A 24,595-nucleotide genomic window follows, 5' to 3' on the forward strand; every position below is an offset into this window, starting at 1 on the left:
CCTATTAGTCTTGGAAAGAAAAAATAAGATTTTTTTTTTATCGTTCTATAAGAGATGACCATAGTCAAGGGGCTTGTCATTAATTTTAAAACATAAAAGTACTTCAAACATTCTCAAATAAATACATTTTTTAAACATAAAAATTTTTGAAAGGGTAATTACGGTATTTTCACTTCAAAAATTATTTTTAGAACTATTATTAAAAAAAAAAAAAAAAAGACTACTAAAGTATCCATATTTTTTTAGAATAGACTTTTAGTACATATTTTCAATAAATAGGTCTTTGTAGTCATTATCCCTATTTTTACTATTATTTGGTATTTCATTAATTTTATGTTTTACGTACATATGGCATTTGATGGTGTTTTTGGGCACTACATTGACATGTGATGGTATTTTGTCCATACGACCCCACGTCTAATTATTATTGGAATGTCAATTTAAATTGACATGTTGCAATGGTAAATGATTTACATCTTTCAAGTAAGGCATCGAGTATAAAATCATAGTGTGTATGAGAAATAGGAGAAATAATCCAAAAATTATTTTTGATTTTTCATATTTTTCATTTATGATTATTAAAATTCAAGTCCATAATCTGAACCAAATGATAAGTTGGATATTTTGATTAGTTTCTATTGGCATCCCAACTTTTACTTATTACACACCAATTTCTTAAATTATTTTATCACACCCCACCTGAAGATTAAAACACACCATTCAAACATTACAAAGGTTTGGCTCAAATTATTATCTCAACTTTGTAATTATTTGTTTATAATTATATTAGGCTCATATAAAACCTTAAACCTAAAAATAATAATAATAATAATTGAGAGTTTCTATCGGCACCACAGCTTTTACTTATTCTCAATCATTTACTTATTTTGTTTATTTTTAATTGGAATGTAATAAGTAAAAGTCGGGTGCCAATAGTAGCTCTCTTATAAAACCTGATTTTTGAGTGAGGGAATGTGCCAATTTGTTGTCAAGTAGAATTTTAGGGTTTTCGAGATTTCTAAATGGCGTCAGCCCTAGAAATTTCTACACGTGAGACAGATATATATCACCGCAAAACCCTAGAAACATAACAACACGTGTGCACTCGGTAGAGTAGCTCCAGACCGTCCGATCAATTGCCACATCATTGATCTACGACGTATGGTGTTTGACGGCTAAGATTGTGGTTGCAGAGCTACTGGTGGAACTCTCTCTCTCTCTCTCTCTCTCTCTCTAGAGCTGTTTGTCTGAATTTCAAATATTTTTTTTCCGATTATACTGAAATTTCTGTGAAAAATGAAGATCATGGATGAAGAGAGAGAAATTGAGGAGACTAAAACTAGGGTTTTGAATGGCAAAACCCATGCGGATGATGATGTAGAAGAAGAGGACAATGAGATGGATGGAAAGAAGGAAGATGGCGTAGAAGATGTGGATGATGATGATGATGGTGACGATGATGATGATGACGATGATGACGATGATGAAGAAGAAGAAGGCGACAACGATGATGAAGATGATGCTGTGGAAGGCTTGCAGTCTGTTCGTCCTCCTCATGTTCAATCTGTAGATGATGATGATGAGGACGATGAAGACAACGATGATGAAGATGATGAGGGGAGCGATGATGATGACGACGACGACGACGACGATGATGAGGTCGAGGAGGAAGACGAGGTAATTTTCTCAAATTTTAATAATAATTTATTTGTACAAATAGGTTTCCTTCTCCAGTTCTGATCTAAAAATCTGTTTTTTTTTTTTGCTCTCTTGTTCTCCCCATTAAGCTTTTTTCTGCATATTTTCATGGATCTGATGTGTTTTGCCTCAACAAAAAAAAAAAAAACTTCTGTTTTAGGGTTTTGGTTAATCTGAATGAACTGGTGACGTTGAAAGCTGGAAAAACTCTAGCATTTTTTTGGGGTTATTTCTTAGGTAGTTTTACCCCCATCTCACCCCCATAACCTCCATTGATTTATTCTGAAATTGTTGGTAAAAGAAAACAATGGTAGATTCTTGTGTTTCTTGGAATCTAATGTGTTTGATAGTTTTTTTCTATTTGAATGAATAATTTGACTTGATTGTGAAGGTTTCTTAGAAACTCATCTTCTCTTTCTTTTTTACTTCCCTTTATACTATGCTGATTTTCGAATCCACCCTGCAAGTTTTGTTAGGTCAACATGAATATTGCTTTTTTAGACAATTATTTCAGTACCATGGTGTTCTTATGTCCTTTTTAAAATTTTAATCATTTTTTTTGCCTTTATTTCCATTTTAACTTTTCTATGATAGTGTGATTTCAGAATTAAGGTGTTCTTGTGTTTGTTTATTATTTTGGGGCCTTTTATCAATGTGATTGTAGAATTTGCTGGCCTTTTGAATATTTGAGTTAAGATCCTTACCATCTGTTCGTCGCAAGAGTTTCGATGTGTTCTTTTACATGTGCGTTAGTCACAGTAATGGCTTACATTAGACCATGGCTGGTCCAGTTTCAACAAACACTTTTCTTTTCTTCATCATTTGACCAAAATTTAACTCAGTGCCTGATCAGTGATCACAATTAGATGGAATTATGTTTAATGGAACATCAGAGAGACTTTGTTATTCTCGTAACACATTTTGGACTTCTTAATGATTTTTGGTATTCTTCCCAGGCATGTAAATACATATGTGTTTGTTTACATTCACCTCAACCTAAATTGGTTTAATCCTAATTGCTTTATTTTATTTTATTTTTTCTCTTTGTACTCTTCTCGTCGGATTTGCTTTTAATACCCTTCTGTAGTTTCTGTATACTAGCCAGATACTGCTAAATAAAAACCACATTTTTTATGTATACATTTTTCTTCCTAATAGAAAAGTGATCAAAGAGAAAACTCTTATAACCCAAGCAATTTGGTAAGCGTTCTTTCAAATGTTACTTTTGGTACACTAGCTCTGTTTCATCTGCATAGGGTTGTACCCTTTCAATTTTTTTATTGTAGTTCATCCTTTTTTCGGCAAAATCATTTCACTCCTCTATATTTTCATGTGAGCATTTTAATAACAACCTAAGAAAGATGGTAATTTCAGTTTCTCAACTATTGTGGGAGAAATATATTTGAATTATTTTTTCTTTTTTTATATTTATATCTTAATGAACTGTATATTTCCTATTTTCACGAGTAAATCATGATAATTTACAAACATTACTGATTATAATTTTGATTCCCAAACTTTTGAACCAAATCCATGCATATCATAGACTTCCAAAACTCTTATAAGAAGTTTTCTGTGGCAGGTCTGTGGATTTTGTTGTTTTTCATGTTTAGTTATTCCAACTTCTTATTTGGATATGGTGGACTGTAATAATCTCGATGGTGAACTGGTCCATGATGGTGGCAGAGGGACACTGTTTATTGGTTTTGCTTGGGTTAATTGACCATTAGATGCTCCAATTCATTGAATTATTGGTTTTCTCCCCCGCCCCTGGATTTATCTAAGCATTTTAATATGCCACATTGGAGCCCTTCACCCCACGCCTGTACACGTGTGTGTGTGTATATTCCAGTGTATTGGTAATCTATCCATATGGTCTACCCATGGCACCATAGATTTCTTAATTTACGTTTTCTGATTTTGTTGTTACTATAATTTGCTAGGTAACATTGTTTTCTAGCACACCATCTCGTCTCTGATAAAATTTCCTTGTATGCTCATGATGGCCCTGGTGTATGTAGAACAACCTATTCCAATATTTTATTTGACTCTACACCATTTATTCTCCATGCCTCACTCTATACCTGACATGATATTTTTATCTACAAATAATTATATAGGAGGATATGGGAACGGAGTACCTCGTCCAACCTGTAGGTCGTGCAGAAGATGAAGAAGAAGCTAGTGATTTTGAACCAGATGAGAATGGTGAGGAGGAGGATTTCGATGAAGAGGAAGGTGATGAGGATGACGAAAATACCGGAAAGGGTGAGGTTTCAGCAAAGAGGAAGAGGTCAAGTAAAGATGACTCTGATGATGATGGTGGCGAGGACGACAACAGACCATCCAAGCGATAGGGCGAGGCCCTTCAAATTGAAGACTGACTAAATTGACAGTTAGGTCAAGTGCTCTATTTTAACCCCTTCCCTTCTCCCTCCATCTCCCCCACATTGTCTTTTACAGAAAGAAAGATAATGTTTATGGATTCTCTGTTTTTCTTTTTTCTTTTTTCTTTTTTCCTTTTCTTCCTGTTTTCAGGAAGTTTCATTTGGGAATGAATTGGGTATATATGGGTGTTTGATGAAAAACTTTGGAAACAAGAGGGTTTAGGCTGTGTAAGGTATGAACTTTTGGTGGTGTTGATGTGAAGCTAAGGAGCTTAATATTCCCTCCTTTCAGTATGTGGTTGTAACCTTTTTAAGCACTGACTTTTAATTTTTATTTTAGGTTATTGGGTACTTTGCTTTTGTTCTTATTGTTGGATGATGATATGTGAGAATTTGGCTTTCTTATTTGCTTGACCTTGTTATTGTTATTCTTTCCCATGATAGCAGTTCAAAAGGAAACAGGGAAGTAAAGAAATCTCTCATCTTTTGATAAAAAAAATTGATTAATATTAAATATTTTTAAAAGAATAATGCTGAAGTGACTTGAAGATTGTACCTCACATCTTGATGTGAAAGTGTATAGGAATCATGGATGCTTATTCACTTGTATCTATGAGGTACAATCATGGTTTCAAAACTCGTCCGAGACCAAGACGTATCACCTGAGTCGTCTAGGTATCGTCCAACAACTAGACAGATGGACAAGTCAATGTATCGGACATGATTTAAAACCCACGTTCATTTTTCTCATTGTCGAATAAGACATCTCAAACATACCAGAAAACTCGTCTAATATGTTTGAGACAATTTAGTCTTGTTTGGATGAGACGTCAAAACGAGTTTTAAAACCATCGGTACAATCTTGCAGTCACTCCGGTAGGACCCTTTTAAAAATCACATAGATCTCTTTCTGTTAATTAAGATTTATCCTTTATGTGATACATTGGTAGTATTTTGGAAAGGGAGACTCGAATCCTATTTTTTTTACTAGTTGTCAATGGATTAGATCATGGATCAAGTCTTATTAAACTGATTTTGGATCAACCATCTTTCAAATCTAATTATATATTATATTTTGTTTAGATACTCTTATATATATAAGGGAATTTTAACGTCCAAGACTTCATCGTGGACGTTAACATTGTCCAACACTTTTTTTTTTCCAATAATAACATTTTTCGTTTTGTCTCTTAGTGAAAAAGACAATGACATGTTAGTTTTTTACATTTGTCTTTTTCACAATAAATGCATTTATAATGTCATTAATAAATGCATTAATTATGTTAGCATTGGTTGTCAAAATATTTATTAAAAAAATATATTTAATTCAAAATACTTAAATGCTCTTAGGGTATGTTTGATTGCACATGGAAAATAGGGTGGAAAATCAATTTCCATGGAAAATGACATTTTTCAAGTGTTTGATTGCATATGGAAATGGAAATTCATTTTCTACCCCATTCAAAAAATCCATTAAATCATGGATTTCACTTTCCCACCCATATGGGTGGGAAAATGAAATCCACCCATATTTTCCATCATCAATTCTTTCCTACCACCACCACCACCATTACACTAACCTCGTTGTCGTCGTCACCATCGTCGTCGGCTCCGTCTCCGACCACCTTCTCTCTCTCTTCTTCTTCTCCTTCTTCTCCATCCCTCATCTCCTCCGCCACCACCACCACCACGTTCTCCCCCCATCTTCCTCACTTACCTCCGTCGTCGTCGCCGCCGCCACCTTCGTTGCCACATCCTCCCCCCTCCCTCTTCCTCGTCATCTTCTTCTTCCTCTCCCCCTCCTCTCATCTTCTTCCTCCTTCTCCTCTTCTTTTTTTTTCTCATATTTTTCCATGATTTTATCCAAGTGAAATCAAACAATGGAATTTGATTTTCCAACCCTACTTAGTTTCCACAACTAATTTTTCATGGATTTTAAATTCTATGGAAAGTGACTTTCCATGCAATCAAACATACCCTTAGTATTTATTATGTAAACAATCATTTTTTTTTGTGAAAGATCAATATACCTTTGTCTTTTTCACTAAAAGACCAAAAGATAAAAGGTATTATTGAAAAAAAAAAAGTGTTGGACAATGTTAACGTCCCCATGAAGTATTGAACGTTAGCATTTCTCATATATATATAGGGTGGTGTTCGGCAACTAACGTTAGGAAGTCAACACATTTGTCCTATGTGGCTTAAAAGTTTCAGATTGAACTGATTTTTTGTGAGGATGATCATATGATGAGGAGATCGTCCTCACCAAAAATCAGACTAATCTGATATTTCTAAGTCCATCAAAAATGGTTTACAAATTTTCGATAAATCCAATCTAAAACAAAATATATCTTATTGGATCTGGTTTGGATTAAAAATGACAATTCAGATTAGGTCTTCATCGAATAAATTTCTTACTTGGTACCAATTTGGTATCAACCTGATCCATTGACCGCCCTATTGCCTTGTCTAACGCATATATTAACAATTCAGTGTATGGTAAAAAATCATTACGAGATTAATTCGAGTTTGATTAGGAATATACATTTAGTAGGGCGTTTAAAAATTCGGTAAAAAATTCAAAGGATGGCAAAAATGCGATTTGAGAATGGTATAATTTGATTTCAATGCTCTAAAAAACTTTCAAAAATTTGTCAAATTCGTGTGCATACGGATTAAAATTTTCATAATACTCATATCCAAATATTTAGAAAACTCCCCCTCTCTTTTTAAATTTTATAGTTTTTATTTCTTATTTTTCATAATCATCATCAGTACGCTTCATCTTTGAATTCATCCTCATAAATTAGAAACACATGATATTTTTATGCATTTATATCAAACACTTTGAACCTCAGTGAAAATCAATAACACTTGAATACCTTTATACATATTCCATTTTAATGTTTATTCTGAAATAGTCTATATAGATAAAATTTTAAAAGACAAACATTTTATTTTCTTAAGATTTATCATACTATTAGCATAAATCTTTATAATTGAAAGCACATATTATCGGAATAAATTGAACTACTAAGAAATCTTAGAGAGAGAATATATGTAAAAAGAGTGAAAAAACTAATTATTGATTGAAAATCATGAAATTCAATAACAATTAAAAATTAGTAATTGTCTAATGAGGAAATCTTTAAGTGTAAAGAGAGAATAATAAAAATATTATCATATGATATTGAGATAGAATTTTAATAATTTGTACTCTTACCCTCTTTGTAGAAAGTATTTTTGATTTGTTTAATTCGAAAAAAGTATAAAACGTGAATAATATGAAGAGATTCAAAAAGTCGAGAATTTTTAATAGGAATTGAATTGGATGGAAATTTTAATCGTTTCTTATATCATTCAAAAAATTTGGACATAAATCGTGAATTATTCAAAGAATTACTAAACTATGGTCTCTCATGTCACATTGGATCCAATCTGAATTTTAAATGACAAATCGAATCAGGATTCTTAGATTCACCTGTCCCTCTACACTTCAAAACCACCATATTTTTCTGTTAGAATCTGCATTTGAGTTTTTAAAAAAAAAGAAGAAGATTTACGTATGTCGGGAGATGAACCTGGATCTAAGAAGAGAATTCTCTGAACTGTTGGACTACAAACACTTATTGGTTTACTTTGTTCGATAGATTTAATTAGACACATTGTTTTAGCTCCCTCAATAAATTATGACACTTGTAAATTGTGATACCTTCTGCAAAAATTGGGATGCAAGAAGATCTTGAAAATCTCAAATTTATGGCTTAAACATGGAATTTTCTTAAATCCCAATTACTAACTATGGTCTCACATGTCATATTGGATCGGATCTAGATTTTAAACGACAGATCGAATAAGGATTCTTAGACTCACCCATCCCGCTTCTCTTCAAAACCACTCTATTTTTCTTTTAGAATTTGCATTTGAGGTTTCAATAAAATAAAATAAAATAAAAATGAATTGCGTCTGATGGGAGTCAAACAACTCGAGTAGAAAGGAAGTAGTCTTAACCTTCGGATTACATAAGCTTATTTGTTGACATTGTTTGATAAATTTAATTAGATACATTGTTTTAGCTCTTTCGATAAATTTTAACACTTAAATTGTGATATCTTTTGCAAAAATTGGGATGCAAAAGATCTTGAAAATTTCAGATTTATGGTTTAAACATGAAATTTTCTTAAACCCCAATTACTAACTATGGTCTCACATGTCATATTGGATCGGATCTAGATTTTAAACGACAGATCGAATAAGGATTCTTAGACTCACCCATCCCTCTTCTCTTCAAAACCACTCTATTTTTCTTTTAGAATTTGCATTTGAGGTTTCAATAAAATAAAATAAAATAAAAATGAATTGTGTCTGATGGGAGTCAAACAACTCAAGTAGAAAGGAAGTAGTCTTAACCTTCGGATTACATGAGCTTATTTGTTGACATTGTTTGATAAATTTAATTATATACATTGTTTTAGCTCTTTCGATAAATTTTGACACTTAAATTGTGATATCTTTTGCAAAAATTGGGATGCAAAAGATCTTGAAAATTTCAGATTTATGGTTTAAACATGAAATTTTCTTCAACCCCAATTACTAACAATGATCTCGCATGTCATATTGGATCAGATCCAGATTTTAAATGACAGATCGAATCGGGATCCTTTAGTCTCACCCATCCCTCTTCTCTTCAAAATTATCTATTTTTCTATTAGAATTTGTATTTGAGGTTTCAGCACAAAAAAAAAAAAATTGCGTCTGCCGGGAGTCGAACCCGGATTTAAGAGTGAAGTTTCTTTAACCGTTGGGCTACAGACGCTAAGTTGCTAAATTCAATTAAATAAATTTTATTAAATTATTCAATAAATTTTGACACTTGTGGACCATGATATCTTCTCCAAAAATTGGGAGGCAGAAGTCAGAAGATCTTGAAAATCTCAGATTTATGGTTTAAACAGGAAATTTTCGCAAATAATACTTTCTGAATCCCCAATTACAGTGTGTAAGCTCTGAAGCTCATCTTCTTGATCTCATTTCTTTGATCGTTCTATGCCCCCATTTGTATAATCTTCTAAAAATTACATATCGACCCTTTTAAATATGTTTGATGGATTACAGACTCCTTCGAACCTTTTCTTGTCTACGTATTTCGAACTACTTTTAGTGTTTCTGAATTTTACGAGTTGAAAGATATTGGCAGAGAGGAGCAGAAAGGTGAGCTCTTTTGACGTTGTGGACGAGACGTCTGTATCGGCAAAGATCTCTAAAAGATGAATGGTGGCCCTGTTCACAGTTCGGACACTAACTCGTGGAACGGACGCCCATACACTCAGCGTTACTATGAAATTCTGGAGAAACGAAAGACACTGCCTGTGTGGCTGCAGAAAGAAGAGTTCTTGGAGGTTCTGAAGGCTAATCAGACAATAATCTTGGTTGGAGAAACTGGTAGTGGTAAAACCACCCAGGTTTGTCTTTAAAAACCCCTAAATTTACCTAATTTTCTTTAATTTGACGTATGGGTATTGGTTAGTTTTGTAAAACAATACTACAGAGAGTGAAAGCATAGAACTTGACTCAGGTTTGTCTAAAAAGCCCCTAAATTTTCCCAATTTTCATTAATTTGACGCATGGGAATTGGGTAGTTTTGAAAAATAAGACTAGAGATAGTTGAAAGCTTAGAACTTGATGTGGGTTGTGGGGGAAGATCACTATGTGTTATCTTTGCCTGATAATTGTGCTTCTTGTGTTGGTTAAGAAGTATTAGTGGTTTTTAGGTCCTTTTTCTTCATGATTAGGTGTGTAATTACTTGACTTTTGAAGTGTTGTAGTTCTTTGAAGCTTATATCAAAGTTCTATATGAGGTGTGTACGGAATACCCATTCTGCAATTTCATCTTGGTGTAAACTTTTTATAGGATTCAAAGGTGTTTTCTTTGAAGGGATTGTTTTTAGGTGGGAGTCGTTGTGTTCGAGTTAGTTTTGTTTTTGTTATAAGGTTGATTTCCTCGAACATTTTCTTTCTTTGAATAAAAGTTATATCTTATCAAAAATTAAAAATCTTGCAAACAAATAATTTAAGAGGTAAAGGAGGCATTTTGAACAGATCTAAAATGCAGTTGGCACTAGTTTTGAGTTTCTATGTTTGGTGCATTTGGATGGAAATTATAGCATGGAGTAGTTTGCACAACTCAAAAATAATTTCAAAAGCACGATGGAACCAATCTGGAGAAGTTGTTTGTTTCTTTATTAATGTTTTCTTGTGTATTTTGATGTATGCCATTCAGCCTTACAGTGTTCTGCTGCCGAGCAAGTACTCAGAAACTTAGAAATTGTAGTTTGAGGAGTAATTGGACATTTCTTTGAAAGAAATATATTATTTATAGAGTAGACTAGCAAGCTCATGAAGAAACAAGAAGTTAATATTCCTATTGAGAGACATGATTCTCAAAAAAAAAAAAAAAATAATGCTTCCCAGCAGGGCTGCATGGGGAAGAGTTTTGCAGTTCGATTTGTGCTAAAAGAGATTCATAATATACAATGGTGGGATGTTGGGTATGCTTTTTTATCCCTTCACACAAGTATTGAAAAGAGTAAAAAAAAGTTGATTGTTTGTCCCTCTCCGCATGGTTCAACCTTTTGAATTGTTTCCCTTCCTAAAATCAATCAGAAAGATACATATTACACGTGGAAAATGTCATGACTTTTTAAATGATTTAAGCTGATTGGCCTAGATATTTGACAAGGCATCACTGTTCCACAGATTCCTCAATTTGTTCTTGAAGCTATTAATATCGAGACTCCAGAAAAATGCAAGAAGATGATGATTGCCTGCACCCAGCCTCGTCGAGTGGCTGCAATGTCTGTTTCCCATCGAGTTGCCGAGGAGATGGATGTAACACTCGGTGAAGAAGTTGGTTACAGCATCCGTTTTGAAGATTGCAGTAGTGCAAAAACAGTTTTGAAGTAATTTTGTCTCGCTTGTATACAGGTTATTTTCTTGCTTGGTTTCTTGGGTATTCATTTGTGATATGGATGGTGGCAGGTACTTAACCGATGGTATGCTTTTAAGGGAAGCCATGACAGACCCACTTCTTGAACAATATAACGTAATAATTCTCGATGAGGCTCATGAACGAACTTTGGCGACAGATGTTTTGTTTGGGCTTCTGAAAGAAGTACTGAGAAACAGGCCCGATCTGAAACTAGTAGTAATGAGTGCAACCCTAGAGGCCGAAAAGTTTCAAGCCTATTTTGGTGATGCACCACTCATGAAAGTTCCTGGAAGACTTCATCCAGTTGAGATTTTATACACACAAGAACCTGAGAGGGATTACCTTGAAGCAGCAATTCGGACAGTCATGCAAATACACATGCATGAACCTCCCGGTGATATACTTGTTTTCCTTACCGGAGAAGAAGAGATAGAAGACGCATGCCGAAAAATAACAAAAGAAATAGCAAATATTGGTGATCAGGTGGGACCAGTGAAAACGGTGCCACTTTATTCTACACTTCCTCCAGTTATGCAACAGAGGATCTTTGAGCCCGCCCCACCTCCATTGAAGGAGGGTGGTCCTCCTGGAAGGAAAATTGTGGTGTCTACCAACATTGCCGAAACTTCTCTGACCATTGATGGTATCGTTTATGTTATTGATCCTGGGTTTGCTAAACAAAAAGTTTACAACCCACTAGTGCGTGTAGAATCTTTGTTGGTTGCACCTATATCAAGGGCAAGTGCTCACCAGAGATCAGGGCGTGCCGGAAGAACACAACCGGGGAAATGTTATAGACTCTATACTGAGAGAAGTTTTAATAATGATCTTCAGCCACAGACTCATCCAGAAATACTACGGTCAAATCTTGCAAACACAATTCTCATCTTGAAGAAACTTGGAATTGATGACCTGGTCCATTTTGATTTTATGGATCCTCCTGCTCCCGAGACATTAATGCGAGCATTAGAGGTTTTGAACTACTTGGGTGCACTAGATGATGAGGGTAACTTAACCAAGCTGGGGAAAATGATGAGCGAGTGTCCCTTGGATCCTCAAATGTCGAAGATGCTTATTGTTAGTCCTGGATTCAAGTGTTCAAATGAGATCCTCTCGATTTCAGCTATGCTCTCTGGTATGTATGGACATCTTCTGTTACTTTGGGTAGGTTCTAGTTTTATTTGTCATGGGTCTTATCTGTCCACATTTCATGAACTACTGTACACGTGCATGTGTTGTTGAGTGCCCTTATTATATATGTACATGTATGATTCAAGACTTGTGACCTGGTTCTTGTCTATGTTCAAGTACATGTACAGATTTAGAGTTGTTTATTCCTATGTTACCTAGCTTGTTTGTTTGCTTGGTTCAAATTTGGGTTCGCGGTTCGTGGTTCGCCACTCTTGAATGAACCCAACTGGTAGAGAGTTCGTGGTGGATATTTAAGTCATTTATATTAATCTCATAGTCAAAGGGGTATGACCAAATCTTGGGATTTCTAAAATAAGGGTTATCTCTAATATTGTCCAAACCATAGGGACGTATATAAAATTCACCATAATAAGGGGGTTCGTTAGTTTCCCTGTTTTTGACGAACCCACTATGAACCATACATCGAACTGGTTCTGTTTGTACCAGTTCGCGGTTTACTTCTATGTTAGTGAACCCAGTAACATAGGTATATTCTGTCCAATTAGGTTGTCATCAGCATTTTCCCAGGTTGGGTTTCATGCCACTGGCTATTATGTGCCATAGAAACTTTGAGGTGTGATGCATTTAGCTGCCTTTCCTCAGTATTCTCTCATGGAGAAAATGGTGTCATCCTCTCTGTGCATCTGCTGACCTACCGTGGCCCTCCTCTGTGATAACAATTTCTTTCTTTAGCACCCAATTGCTTTGTTCGGCCTAAGGAAGCTCAGAAAGCTGCAGACGAAGCGAAGGCTAAGTTTGGCCACATCGATGGTGATCACCTAACGCTTTTAAATGTATATCACGCGTACAAGAAAAACGGTGAGTGCCAAATTTGATGATCATTGTGATAATTTAAGAGAGCTTCTATCTCCACACCAACTTTTGTTAATGACACCCCAATATGTGTGCTAATTCTTTGGTGATTTACATATGGATTAGGGTGGCGTTAGCAAAACTTGGTGTGGCAATAGAATATCTCTAATTTAATTATTTGGTTCGCATGGAGTTTAGTATCTTATAATTTGCTCTTGAAATGGAACGATGCAGATGAAGATCCTAAGTGGTGTTTTGATAATTTTATCAATCATAGGGCACTGAAGTCTGCTGATAATGTAAGGCAACAACTAGTACGTATCATGGCCAGATTTGACCTCAAGCTATGCAGCACGGATTTCAGCAGCCGTTACTATTATACCAACATAAGAAAGGCTATGCTAGCTGGCTATTTTATGCAGGTAGCTCATCTTGAGCGTACTGAACACTATTTGACTGTTAAAGACAATCAGGTAGTTTATTTTCTTGGATCATTCATCTCTCATTGTTTGAATTTCCTCATTTAGCTTCTTTGTTTTCTTGGTAGCTTTGTTTACTTCTCTCTGTTTGATTTTGATTTTGCTTTTGTAGGTGGTTGACCTTCATCCTTCAAACTGCCTGGATCACAAACCTGAATGGGTCATTTACAATGAATATGTCCTTACTAGCAGGAATTTTATTCGTACGGTTACTGATGTTCGTGGGGAATGGTAAGAAGCTGCATATCCATATTGACTTTGGGTTTATCTTAAAATTTAGTTTGCTCTGCTATATCTTACATTGAACTCTATGGTCTACTATTGCACTTATGATATGGTGCAAATTGAAAATATTGGGGCTTGGACTGATTTGAGTTTTTTACAGGCTAGTAGACATAGCACCTCACTATTATGATCTTAAAAATTTCCCTCAATGTGAGGCCAGGCGTGTTCTTGAGAAGCTGTACAGGAAGCAGGAGAAGGATGAGGGGGGGAGGAGAACAAGAAGAGGAAATGAAGTCTGATTAATTTGTCTGGCCACACTACTTTAGATGGGTTTAATCTGCGACGGGGAGAGGTTGTTTGCAGACATGATCATCACAATCCATTCTCCTCATTGCATCTCCCCTTCAAGGGTGACTGATTGTCAAGAAATGCAGTGTAGAATATAGAGCTAATAAGACCCTAAAAGAGGTGATCAGTGGTATGTGTGCACTTAGCTATACAAAAGTATTCATTCTGGATTATGTGTCATATGGGGGAGTTAGCTTCTTGTCATTTTTTCTGCCCCTTATTAGCTTGTATTGTATTTCGGCTTTTAATACACAACTAGAGTTTAATTAAAGAACTCAATTTACAACTTATCCTTCACAATAGACTCTGATTTTTTTTGCCTTTTTTTTGTTTTTAAAATCATAAGGTGGTTACTTTGCATAACTGTATACCGACCGACTGAAACTTATTTTGTTACAAAATCCAGTCAAACTTTAGTTGGTCTTCCTCAGTTTGGGAGGAGCAGAACCCTTCCTTTTTCACAGCGTGCTTGGACCACATTTTGGTGAATATTTGTGGTACCTCCATTTTCAAATTGGTAAAATTTCCCTTAGAAATAGATTTGGTGTTCTGTTATCAATTAATGGAAAATGACCTATATGATTTGGAAACCTTTATTTTTTTCTATTTTCAAAATCAGTCTATCTACAACCTCTTGGATAGGTGATGGTGTTGGTGATGATGATGATGAGACCATTGAGGTTATTTTCCATTAGTTATAAGAGAAGATCAAGGTTGCGAAAAAAAATAAATAAAAAATGATAGGTCATGTTGACATTTTGATAACATTAGAGGAGTGTGTTGATATTTGGGCACAGTAAGCCTAAAATTCTAGCTACGAACTCCCAATGGTTAATCCCCTTTCCGTTCATTGCAACTTGATTCTTGAAGCTCAACCTCCTTTCTTTCCTTTGTTCCACATTGTTGGTTGCTTCCCATGTCCATCTCTTCCCTATTCTAGTGTTTTGACACCCTCAAGTTCTAAATACTAAGATACTGAGACCAACTAAAGTTTTAAGCAATCACTTCAAGAGATTTATCATTTCTATTCCTGATTTCTTTTCTTTTAATCCAAAATTTTTAGAGAGTTTTCTTTCAAGATTTCTTATTTAGGTGAAATTACAGATCTACAGCATTAAAAAGTTGAGGGTTTTGTTTTTTATTTATTTATTCTCTTACTGAAATTATACACTGAGGTAAATTTCCAAATAATTACTGAAATTTTCAAAAATATCGAACATGTGTTGACACAACACAACTACCGACAAAATTTATCAAATTATCGACATCAGCAACACTTTGAAAATACCAAAAACTTTTGTAATTATTTGAGAATTTACCCTTTAAAAATTGTTTCTCAAGAATATTAATGCTCCCATGCCTGCCTGTGCTGTACAAGTAGAGTCAAAACCCACCACCATAGAATAACAGGAGTTCGCAACAACAAACAAAAAAAAAAAAACGATTTAATGGGAGCTGACAGGTATAAAATACTTGAACCAAAACACCACCTCAATTGGAGGCTTAATCCAAATACTGGTGCGTTCATATACAAAATAAGTAGCACAGATTACTTGTACTATTAACAAGACCTGTTATCTATCAATCTTGGCTCCCACCAATTATGGCTGCCAATTTGCATTGACCATCTCATTTCAGTCTCTATTGTACAATTATAGCTTTCTCGCTGCTAATAAGCCCCAAACTGAGAATCTCTCATGCACAGTCTTCCTCACATTTTGATCTTCTCATCCCTGTGTTCGTTACTTTAAACAGAAACATCAAGACAAAAAATCAGTGATGCTAAATTCTCACGACTAAAGAAAATAGTCTTGATAATGTAAAACAAAGCACTAAAGGAAAGAGAAATTGTTTCATTAGGCATATTGATATCATGGGTCATTTGTTATCTACCCCATTTTTTTTCACATATGGATCCATGAGGAGGAAACTCTAGTTCCACGGTAATCCTTAAATGTAAACCAGAAATATAAGACAGATGACAGACATACAATGCATATAGGAATAGGACTCCATCTGCCTCAGCTCAAATCTATAGATCGCTATAAGAATCTTACCATCATCCGAGGAATTTGTAGGAACACAAAGGATAAAGAGTACAAGCCAATTGAGATTGCAGCTGCTGCGATCATATTGTGCCCCAAACGCTTGTCATCTTTACTAGGGACAAAAGCGATCTTCAATGTATTTGTCAGTTCGAAGAACCGGTATGAAATCTGCAAGCAAAGCCAGTGGGATACTCCATGATTTCATTTTCTATCTTTAGCCTTCTACCTTCCTTAGGATTTCAAGTTTATTTCTTTACATACCGCAACGTATATGGAAGTAGTGAGCATGAAGTTCAGCATCGGGTAGTCTGGGATGAGAGACAGCAACCATTTTGGTTGTCCATCTGGCACACCTGATCTGCAAGTTTGTATAACGAGGTTTAAAATTAAATCCAAAAAAGGGTAAAGTCGTCGCATTGCTCCCCAAAAATTAAAATTAATCCTCATTTTTGGGAAAAAGTAAGAAAACTGAAATCATTGATCAGACGGTTCATAATTAGGACTAACTATATGTGGATCCAACCTAGTTCTGGGGAGAGGTGGGGTAAATCATTTGTGGGGGTCCAAATCTAATAAGTTTCCTACCTGTCAAACATCAAACCTACAGACTTCCCCCTTTTTCCCAAATGTTCACCTTATTTATTCGGACAAATCTGCCCAATCAAGTCTGTCTTGACTCAAGAAGACCTTCTAGGTGGGACCCACTATAGTGTGAATCCCCCTCATTGGGCATAAAACTAAGCCACTTATAGGATGTGTTTACAGATAAACTATGCAGGATCTTAGATATATTCCAACTTAGATGTAGAACATTTTAGGAGAGGAACTGCGGAGTGGATGTTAAATCACCTTCCATGTCTTACAAGTTAAGAATCTATTAAATTATTTCAACCACAATCTAAAATTTACTGAAGCCTGTATTGATCTGTACTATGTTAGAACTCTATAACGTGTGACCCATTGACCTCACGTTTTTAATTATTTAATTGCACAAGGATTCTATATATATAATGGATATCAATATCAAAGAGTCCCAATATTGTTAGAATTATAAATATTCTTTAAAGTTAGTAAGAGACCTTGATGGATAGGAAACTTACTAAAATAATAACTCTAGGCCCTCAACCTTCATCTATAAAAGAGGATCAGCAATCCCATATTGGCAACATATAGAGAACGTACTAATTGTAGAAAACGCACAAAGAAGAGAGTTCACAAGACTAATATCCATCGATCACTAGATTCCTAGCTGATCCACATAGAGAGAAGGGGGGAGGTGAGTCTAGAAGAAAGGACCAATTTGATTGGGGTTTCGAAAGCTTCGAGGAACACATAGATCGAAAAGCACACCTCCAACGTCTTGAATCAACGATTTCACAGTGGCACAAGGTAAGTACCCTTAACTCGTTTTACATTGAATGAATAGTGTGTTTGAGATATGTGATAGATTAAGATCCTATTGGGAAAAATCATAGTATGTTGAAGTTATGTTTTAAAATTTTGAATGCATAAAATCTAGCATGCTAATGATGAAATTGTGGAGTACACCACTAACAATAATAAAATGTGAAAGAAAAATAGATGAGATTGTGCACACCTCAGCCAGATATGGATCTGCGAGATATAAGTCTCCAATGTAATCTTTCCAAGCCACCTAAAAATACCCATGACAAAACTCATATCAAAACTTGTTCAAACTTTATCAGCATCATCAAAGCCTTATCCCAAGTAAAAATTGCTAGAAGTCACAAACTTTCCCCATTGGTGTCTGCGGTATCTGTGTTACCAGTCAAATGGGAGATCATTCTAAAAAGATGGCTAAAATCCAGGCTACTTACGCAAAAAGGGTCAAAGAGTAGCAACGGAACTGCTGAGTAACATTTCGCAAACTAATGTAAACACTGATCAGCAAAAAATCAAAAGGGAGAAGTAAATTAGTGACAAGATAAACCTTGTAAATAATTCAAAAATGTCAACTCACTGGTGAAAGAAATGCATACGTTATGGGAATCCATGATGTATAAGGATGGTATTTGTTGTATGTAATCTTATCCAGCTTGTATATATACTCGAACCACAGATATCCCACCTAAATTAACAGAAAACCATGCATCAGAGATGGAAATTTAGGGGGAAGTATCTTTTGGACAGATATTACAGGATTTTATAGGATACCACTAAAGAAACAGTCGCAACAGCCGTTTTGATTGATATTCTACGTTTAACTTCCGTTTCCTCCAGTTTCTCCATCCACCTCTCAACCTATATCAACACAAATTCCAACAATTAATGGACACATGCAAGAAAGAACCTAAAAGCAAGTTAGACCAGAATTACAATTGCATAACTCAAGAGTCAGGTTAAATCTATCACATGTTTTTAACTCTCATTTCTTACTAGTGCTAGGGACCACATGAAGATCATGCTGAAGATTCAAACTGCACAATAAGTTATCTATATCATGGAACCCAACCTCACAAAAGTCAGTCCATTCCAAAATTCCCAACCTTTTGGAAAGAAAACGTGAAATTTAAAAATCTGGATAAATCATCCATTTAACCAGAGTCAAATTTTAATGGTGACTAATGTTGCAATGGACTTAATTTTGATAATAATGAACCACCATATGTGTTACAACTCACTTGTATGGTTGGATTGTCAGACATAATCTTAGTGTGGCCTCACCAACAGGAGTAAAGATTGGGAGTAAGAAACGAGTGTAGATTCAACCTGACACTAACTCGAGCACACAAAAAATGTGGAAATAAAACCAACAACTTTAAAGTCTGAAGAGAAATTATTATTGTGTTATCTTACTGTTGGGTGATAATAGGCATATATCATTCCAATGATCCATATATAGCGATCAAGCCCCGATCGGAATTGCCATTCATGCAAGAGGGGATACTTTGCTTTTGAAGGATCGGGGTCACTGTAACCTGCATTTTTTGTGTGGGTTCAGCAATATCCAAGTGTAGTTGCTGGAAAATAAACCTTTCGCATGCATGTTACTCACCAAGAAGAAACGTAAATGGTCCCCAAACCAAACTGAATACACCAGGGACTTCCCAGATCAAAAAAACCACCAAGAAGCAGGCAATAATTTTTCCAGCAATGACTGAGCCAATCTCATTGTATTTGTTAAGAATACCAAGAGTGCCATACACCATAAGAGTGAAAAGGGTGTGCATGGGACAGATGTAGTATAACATGTAATTGTTGTTAAGGACAATGCAGCAAAATGCCACTAAGAAATTAAGCCGCCACATCATCTGGTCAGTTCAACGAGAAGGGAGCTTTAACTGTTAGGAATGGAACGATAATGAAGTGAAGCATGATTACAAAGCTAACATATTCGTTACCTGAGCAAACCTTGCAAGGCTGAAATCTTTCCGAACATAATAATATGAGAAGTTTCCGAATCCAGTCATCCACACATATGCAGCAATAAAGATGCGGATTGCATTATAAATTTCTGATGCAGCGAAGTAATGATACATCAAAAATAATACCTGGAAAACGACAGAGAAAAGTAAGACTCCTTTTATACTGTGACATGCAAACTGACAGACACAATCTGCATCACAAGTTCATATTCAAGACGCATGGGCACTCAACTGCACAGCACCAAATAATCTCATGGAAAATGTGTTTCGTGCAATACAAAAATTAACACCGTGAATGTCTAGAAAACTGGTTGATACTTGGCATGATCATCCACTCAAGTTGGTCAAAAAAAAATTCCTTTACAAAGAAACTCTATAGATATCTTTATGTTTTAAATTACTAACCAATATATTAATGTTCTAATTGAAATATATAATATTAAGACAAAATGAGCATATAAATATTTTTTTTATCAACCATGACAATATGAACCAATGAGGACAGGTATAAGCATACGAGCATGATATAAAATACCAACCTGCATCCACCCTTTCCATTCCTCAGTCTGATGTCTGTTCAAATAAAGTATGGATTTCCCAGAGAATGGCGACTTATCATGATGGATCTTAAAAGAAGTTATCGCAGCAACTATGATAAGAAGGAAATAGAGAAATAGGAAAAGATCCCGATTGTAATTCTGCAGTGATGGTCAACAAAAACAACTAGTCAGCTGCCAAAAAATATTGAACTATGTGACCAGATAATGACATCCAAGCACGCCTAAGAAAACTTGAATTAATTGGTGTAAACCCACAGAAAACTGGAAAAAAAATGGAGTATGATGGGCATACAAAAAAAATCGGCGAGTAATAACTAAAAGGACGCAGGTCAAATATTAAAAGAAACTTGTATTGGTAGTGACAAAAGTTTTCAAGAGTATTTGAGACGGTTATGCATAAACCAATTAGAATAAGACAAACTTGGTCATTCATCCACTATCAAGGGATAGAAGCTAGATTCGACCTAGGATTATATCAAGATTCAGGACTTCTGTTTTTTAAAAGAAACAAGACATGTTTCCAGTCTAACAAAAGGTCATAACTGTCGCAAATATCATAATCAATGGAGTTTTATCCAAATAATATGGGGAATAACTCAAGCAAATACATTTCTCCTTATTGTAAACTAGTTCAAAAAATCAAAACAATTCTTAATGAATTTAACTCTTAGGTTTCAATCTAACCAAAGAAAACAAAAAGAAGAAAGATGTGACTCCAGATCACTGGGTTCAGTGGTTCTGTCACTTCATATTTGTGTCGGACACCATGACACGTGTCCATGTACAAGTTGATAACATTAAAATCATAAACAAATAAAAAACGGGATATATAAAAACTTACACGTTATTAGATTTCCTTTTTTTTAGACGAATAAAATTTTCAAGATGTTTAATGACATGCTACACTCGATAACATTGGACTTTCTCAAAGAAACCAAAGGAATGAATAGATTAATGAGGAGCTAAAACTAGTAAAGGAAAGCAATAGTACCTTTTTAGATTCCCCAAAGAGATTTGTACGATCACATATGTAAAAATAAGCCAGAATCAAACCAAATTCAGATCTGGAAATCAACAGTTTTAATCAGCCAGCACAATCTTATGAATTATTAATTATAAATAATCCCGGTAATTTAGAGATACTTCACTCACATGGCTCTTAATGTCAATCGATTTTCAATCAAGAACGACTCCTCCATAAGAAAGAATCTGAACAGATCCAGAACACAGGAGCATATATCACTTATCCTGGCTAAAGCAAAACACACCCACCCCCAGCACACACGCACATAATCTCAAGAACAGAGTTCCAGCTACAAACCTGACAAGGTGAGATGAGACAGATGAACTGTGAATTTTAGGGGAAGCTGATTGTAGACCTCCCACTTCTAATAAAACAGCTCTATCATCTTCAACAACTGTTTCCTTGGCCAACTCAACTAAATTGACATCAGAATTCCTTCCACTAGAAAGAAAGAAATTGAGTCAATAACAAAATCAGACTGTACCAGTAAACTGGAGAAGTATACCCTCTGCCTGTTAATAAAACTCAAGTCTCAATTGTAAGCTCGACATAAAATAATTGTGGAAGGGATTAGTATATAAAATAAACCAGTATCTCAGCTCTCAAAACTAGATCATACTTCACATACACCATAAGTGCATAAAATTAAGCAGGTCATAAAACATATGTTTCAAGTGTATGTTGACTCTATACCCAGGTTTAAAACTTTCTTGAGGAAATGTTTCGGTCGAGAAACAAACCGAGACTCTCTCGACCGAAACATTCCAAGACAATATGAAACATTCAATGTTTCACGATCATGTTTCGTTCTGGCCTCAGAAAAAAAAACATGGATAAAAGGTATGAAACTTTAAACATGGTCCATACAGTTTAAATAAGGCCTCATTTTCAAAGATGACAATCTTGAATGAATTAATTGTTGTAATTGGCAACACCACATCTATTTCAACAATGTACATTGGAGAAACAAGTACCACCAATAACATATGTTAAATGCATTTGGAAATACCCAAAAACACTGTTGCCACTACTTTGAAAATGCATCAACTTTGTTTTGGATGTTGGTGAATTAAACGACACTTTTTGTCACTTCATGCCAGTCAATATTTGGTGTTGAGTCTAATAAAACGTAAACCAAATGAAATGACATGTCACTGAAATTCATAGAAATGCTTCCATTGACTGGTAGAGGGATACAGTCAGAAAACAAAAGGTTGAAAAAGACACCCCTCAGATTATCATGAAGTATATGCAGTGGCTGCATAATAAATTCAGGACAAAGATCAACCACTTTCATAGTGAGGTAAATTATATTTAAAAAGGCAAATCAGTGCTGGTGTAACTAGTTTGCAAATGGATGGGAAGAAAATAATCTCCAAAATACATTAGATAACTCACACTTTGGAAGAAATTGAAGTTTTCTTGTATTCCAAAAATTCTGAATAAATCCATGCTACAAATATTGGGATGATTCCAAGGAAAAATGACACCTGCGATGAATACACATTTCCAAATTATGTCAATCATGCAACAATAACGCAACAAAAAATTACGTCAATCATGGACTAATTTAAAATGCCTAATAGAAAAGCACCAAAAACATGGCAGGGTACAAATTATATATATATATAGAGAGAGAGAGAGAGAGAGCCCTTTTCACTAGAACTATCAATCTCATGATGCATCAACTTCTACTATGTGAATTAGTTCATGAAATTTCCAAATGACCTAGATACTGCTACTGATGGCTTTAAAAACTTTTGACACCCCTAAATGCCCTGTGGCACACTTTTTGGTCCAGCTGACTACCTATAAAAAATGGCTGCAGATAGGGATGACTCTTCAATGTACTGTTTATATTTCCAAATGTAAGCAGTACTAAACGGCAACATAGAAATCCCTTTTCGAAAGGTCAAAAAGATCGCAACTAGTAAACCTATAGGTCGAATGAATGTTCAACTTCCCTTCACATCAAGCATTCTAAGAAAACCTCTACATAGTAGAAAAGAGAGAAAAATATATATATAGAACTCCCTACATACATGAAGTGTGAACTAATATTTAATAAATATTCAGTAGATACAGCTACACACGTCAGTATCCCGGATCAAATTATGACTGAAGGATCGTGGTACAAAAACTCAAACAAGTGACCATGGAATCCAACTTGAAATACATAAATATGAGTCGATATTCTTAATAAATAAAAGAAACAGACATCTTCTATGGATTACACAACTCAAATTATTATTGCCAACTTATCCTTAAAGAAGTAAATAAGCCTCATGATTGTACACCAAGCAAATGCATCTTAATATTTAAGAATACCACACTATGCTATTAGAAGTCAGATTGGTCCATGGACTAATTCAATCACCATCAGATCTCACTCAAACCGGCAAACTAACAACTACCAAATTCCTGCGAACTTTGTAGAAAAATCCAATATATAATTATACAAATGAAACTCCGACGAGCAGGAAAAAAACTGACAAACTGATAGAACTAATAGAACTGGATATTCCACATGGATCTTCTAAGAGAATAAGGCGGTGTGGATGTCTTAAACTTAAGAGATCGGCAATGCATGATGTGTCTTAAAGCCCAAAAACACCAAACAGTAATCTTACAATGATTGCAAATAGAATGTAAAAACTGATTCAAGCTGAAACATTTTTCAACAATTCCTGTAAACATTTCAAAGAAGAAAATAATCGCTAATTCCGTAACTTGCGCCCATGAATTCTCGATTACAATAGGTGATCCAAATAGATAATTCAACAAACACAAATGAACATATTTTTTGCAGAAATACCACTATTTTCAGCTCCGAAACGACCAGAGTAACATAAATCAAGATCATTTTTAAAAAAATCAGCACTTGAACAACTACATCAGTAAAGTTTCATAAACTTCCATGATTTCATGGATTCATCTAGTTTATTCATGTTTACTCAACTAAAATAAACAGTTCAAACAATGCAAGATCTGATAGCATAGAAACTAAAAACTACAAATTTTCAATAACCTCCAAATCCTTGTACCTGACCAGGAGTTATAGGTCCAGAGATCTCCATTTTTGCAGGAAAAAAATGCCTCGAATGAAGAATTTACAGAGTACTTTGTGAATCGACGAGCATTACAAAGAAAAACTGAAACACAATCGAAGGTAAACTAAGATCTGACAGAAAAAACGAATCAGTTTGAACAAAACACCATAGTTTTAATGGTTTTGTGTGAGTGTGTGAGAGAGAGAGAGAGAGAGAGAGGTGAAGATTACGGGATGAACGAGAGTCGAGAGGGATGTAAATTCCTAATTTCGGGAAGGAACTATTTTGCCTTCAAACGACGTGTGAGATAAGATACGGTTGGGATGGGAAGAAGAAACCCGGATTTCCTAGAGATTCGTGTTGAGCAAACTTTAAGAAAATTATCCATTATTAACCGT

At 35.0% G+C, this 24,595-nt stretch overlaps 3 protein-coding genes across 3 annotated transcripts; 2 read left to right on the plus strand and 1 right to left on the minus strand.

The window, feature by feature from the left end:
- The first annotated feature begins 980 nt into the window (after positions 1 to 980).
- Positions 981 to 4,490, plus strand: LOC147402570 (uncharacterized). Its single transcript, XM_086444269.1, has 2 exons — positions 981 to 1,677; positions 3,819 to 4,490. The coding sequence occupies exons 1-2, from the start codon at positions 1,297 to 1,299 to the stop codon at positions 4,053 to 4,055; spliced, it is 618 nt and encodes a 205-aa protein (XP_086300395.1). The 5' UTR covers positions 981 to 1,296; the 3' UTR covers positions 4,056 to 4,490.
- Positions 4,491 to 8,967: 4,477 nt separating this feature from the next.
- Positions 8,968 to 14,429, plus strand: LOC147402571 (putative pre-mRNA-splicing factor ATP-dependent RNA helicase DEAH2). Its single transcript, XM_086444499.1, is given in 9 exon segments — positions 8,968 to 9,030; positions 9,273 to 9,347; positions 9,350 to 9,547; positions 10,842 to 11,044; positions 11,124 to 12,208; positions 12,958 to 13,083; positions 13,312 to 13,550; positions 13,669 to 13,787; positions 13,942 to 14,429. Coding segments are annotated over 9 exon segments (2,247 nt in total). The 3' UTR covers positions 14,081 to 14,429.
- A 1,144-nt stretch (positions 14,430 to 15,573) lies between these two features.
- Positions 15,574 to 24,421, minus strand: LOC147402572 (protein REDUCED WALL ACETYLATION 2-like). The gene is made up of 16 exons (XM_086444270.1): positions 24,192 to 24,421; positions 22,546 to 22,637; positions 21,445 to 21,588; positions 21,276 to 21,332; positions 21,115 to 21,187; positions 20,103 to 20,261; positions 19,540 to 19,689; positions 19,194 to 19,449; positions 18,995 to 19,116; positions 18,353 to 18,439; positions 18,178 to 18,266; positions 18,016 to 18,078; positions 17,775 to 17,831; positions 16,439 to 16,535; positions 16,187 to 16,345; positions 15,574 to 15,874 (listed from the first exon to the last, which is right to left on the minus strand). Exons 1-16 carry the CDS (start codon positions 24,222 to 24,224, stop codon positions 15,872 to 15,874), a joined length of 1,641 nt encoding a protein of 546 aa, XP_086300396.1. The 5' UTR covers positions 24,225 to 24,421; the 3' UTR covers positions 15,574 to 15,871.
- Positions 24,422 to 24,595: the final 174 nt, after the last annotated feature.

The sequence above is a fragment of the Akebia trifoliata genome, chromosome 5 (genome assembly GCF_017979445.1).
Source record: "Akebia trifoliata isolate Shusen 1 chromosome 5, ASM1797944v1, whole genome shotgun sequence".
Classification (NCBI taxonomy): Eukaryota; Viridiplantae; Streptophyta; class Magnoliopsida; order Ranunculales; family Lardizabalaceae; genus Akebia; species Akebia trifoliata.

What these genes read in the sequence shown, in the direction of transcription:
- LOC147402570 (XM_086444269.1), top strand. Translation starts at nt 1,297, where the DNA reads ATGAAGATCATGGATGAAGAGAGAGAAATTGAGGAGACTAAAACTAGG. An exon ending in AGGTCGAGGAGGAAGACGAG is followed by an intron (nt 1,678 to 3,818) that starts GTAATTTTCTCA and finishes ATAATTATATAG; the next exon opens with GAGGATATGGGAACGGAGTA.
- LOC147402572 (XM_086444270.1), bottom strand. Translation starts at nt 24,224, where the DNA reads ATGGAGATCTCTGGACCTATAACTCCTGGTCAG. An exon ending in TACTCTTTGACCCTTTTTGC is followed by an intron (nt 17,832 to 18,015) that starts GTAAGTAGCCTG and finishes GGGTATTTTTAG; the next exon opens with GTGGCTTGGAAAGATTACAT. An exon ending in CTACTTCCATATACGTTGCG is followed by an intron (nt 16,346 to 16,438) that starts GTATGTAAAGAA and finishes CTTTGCTTGCAG; the next exon opens with ATTTCATACCGGTTCTTCGA.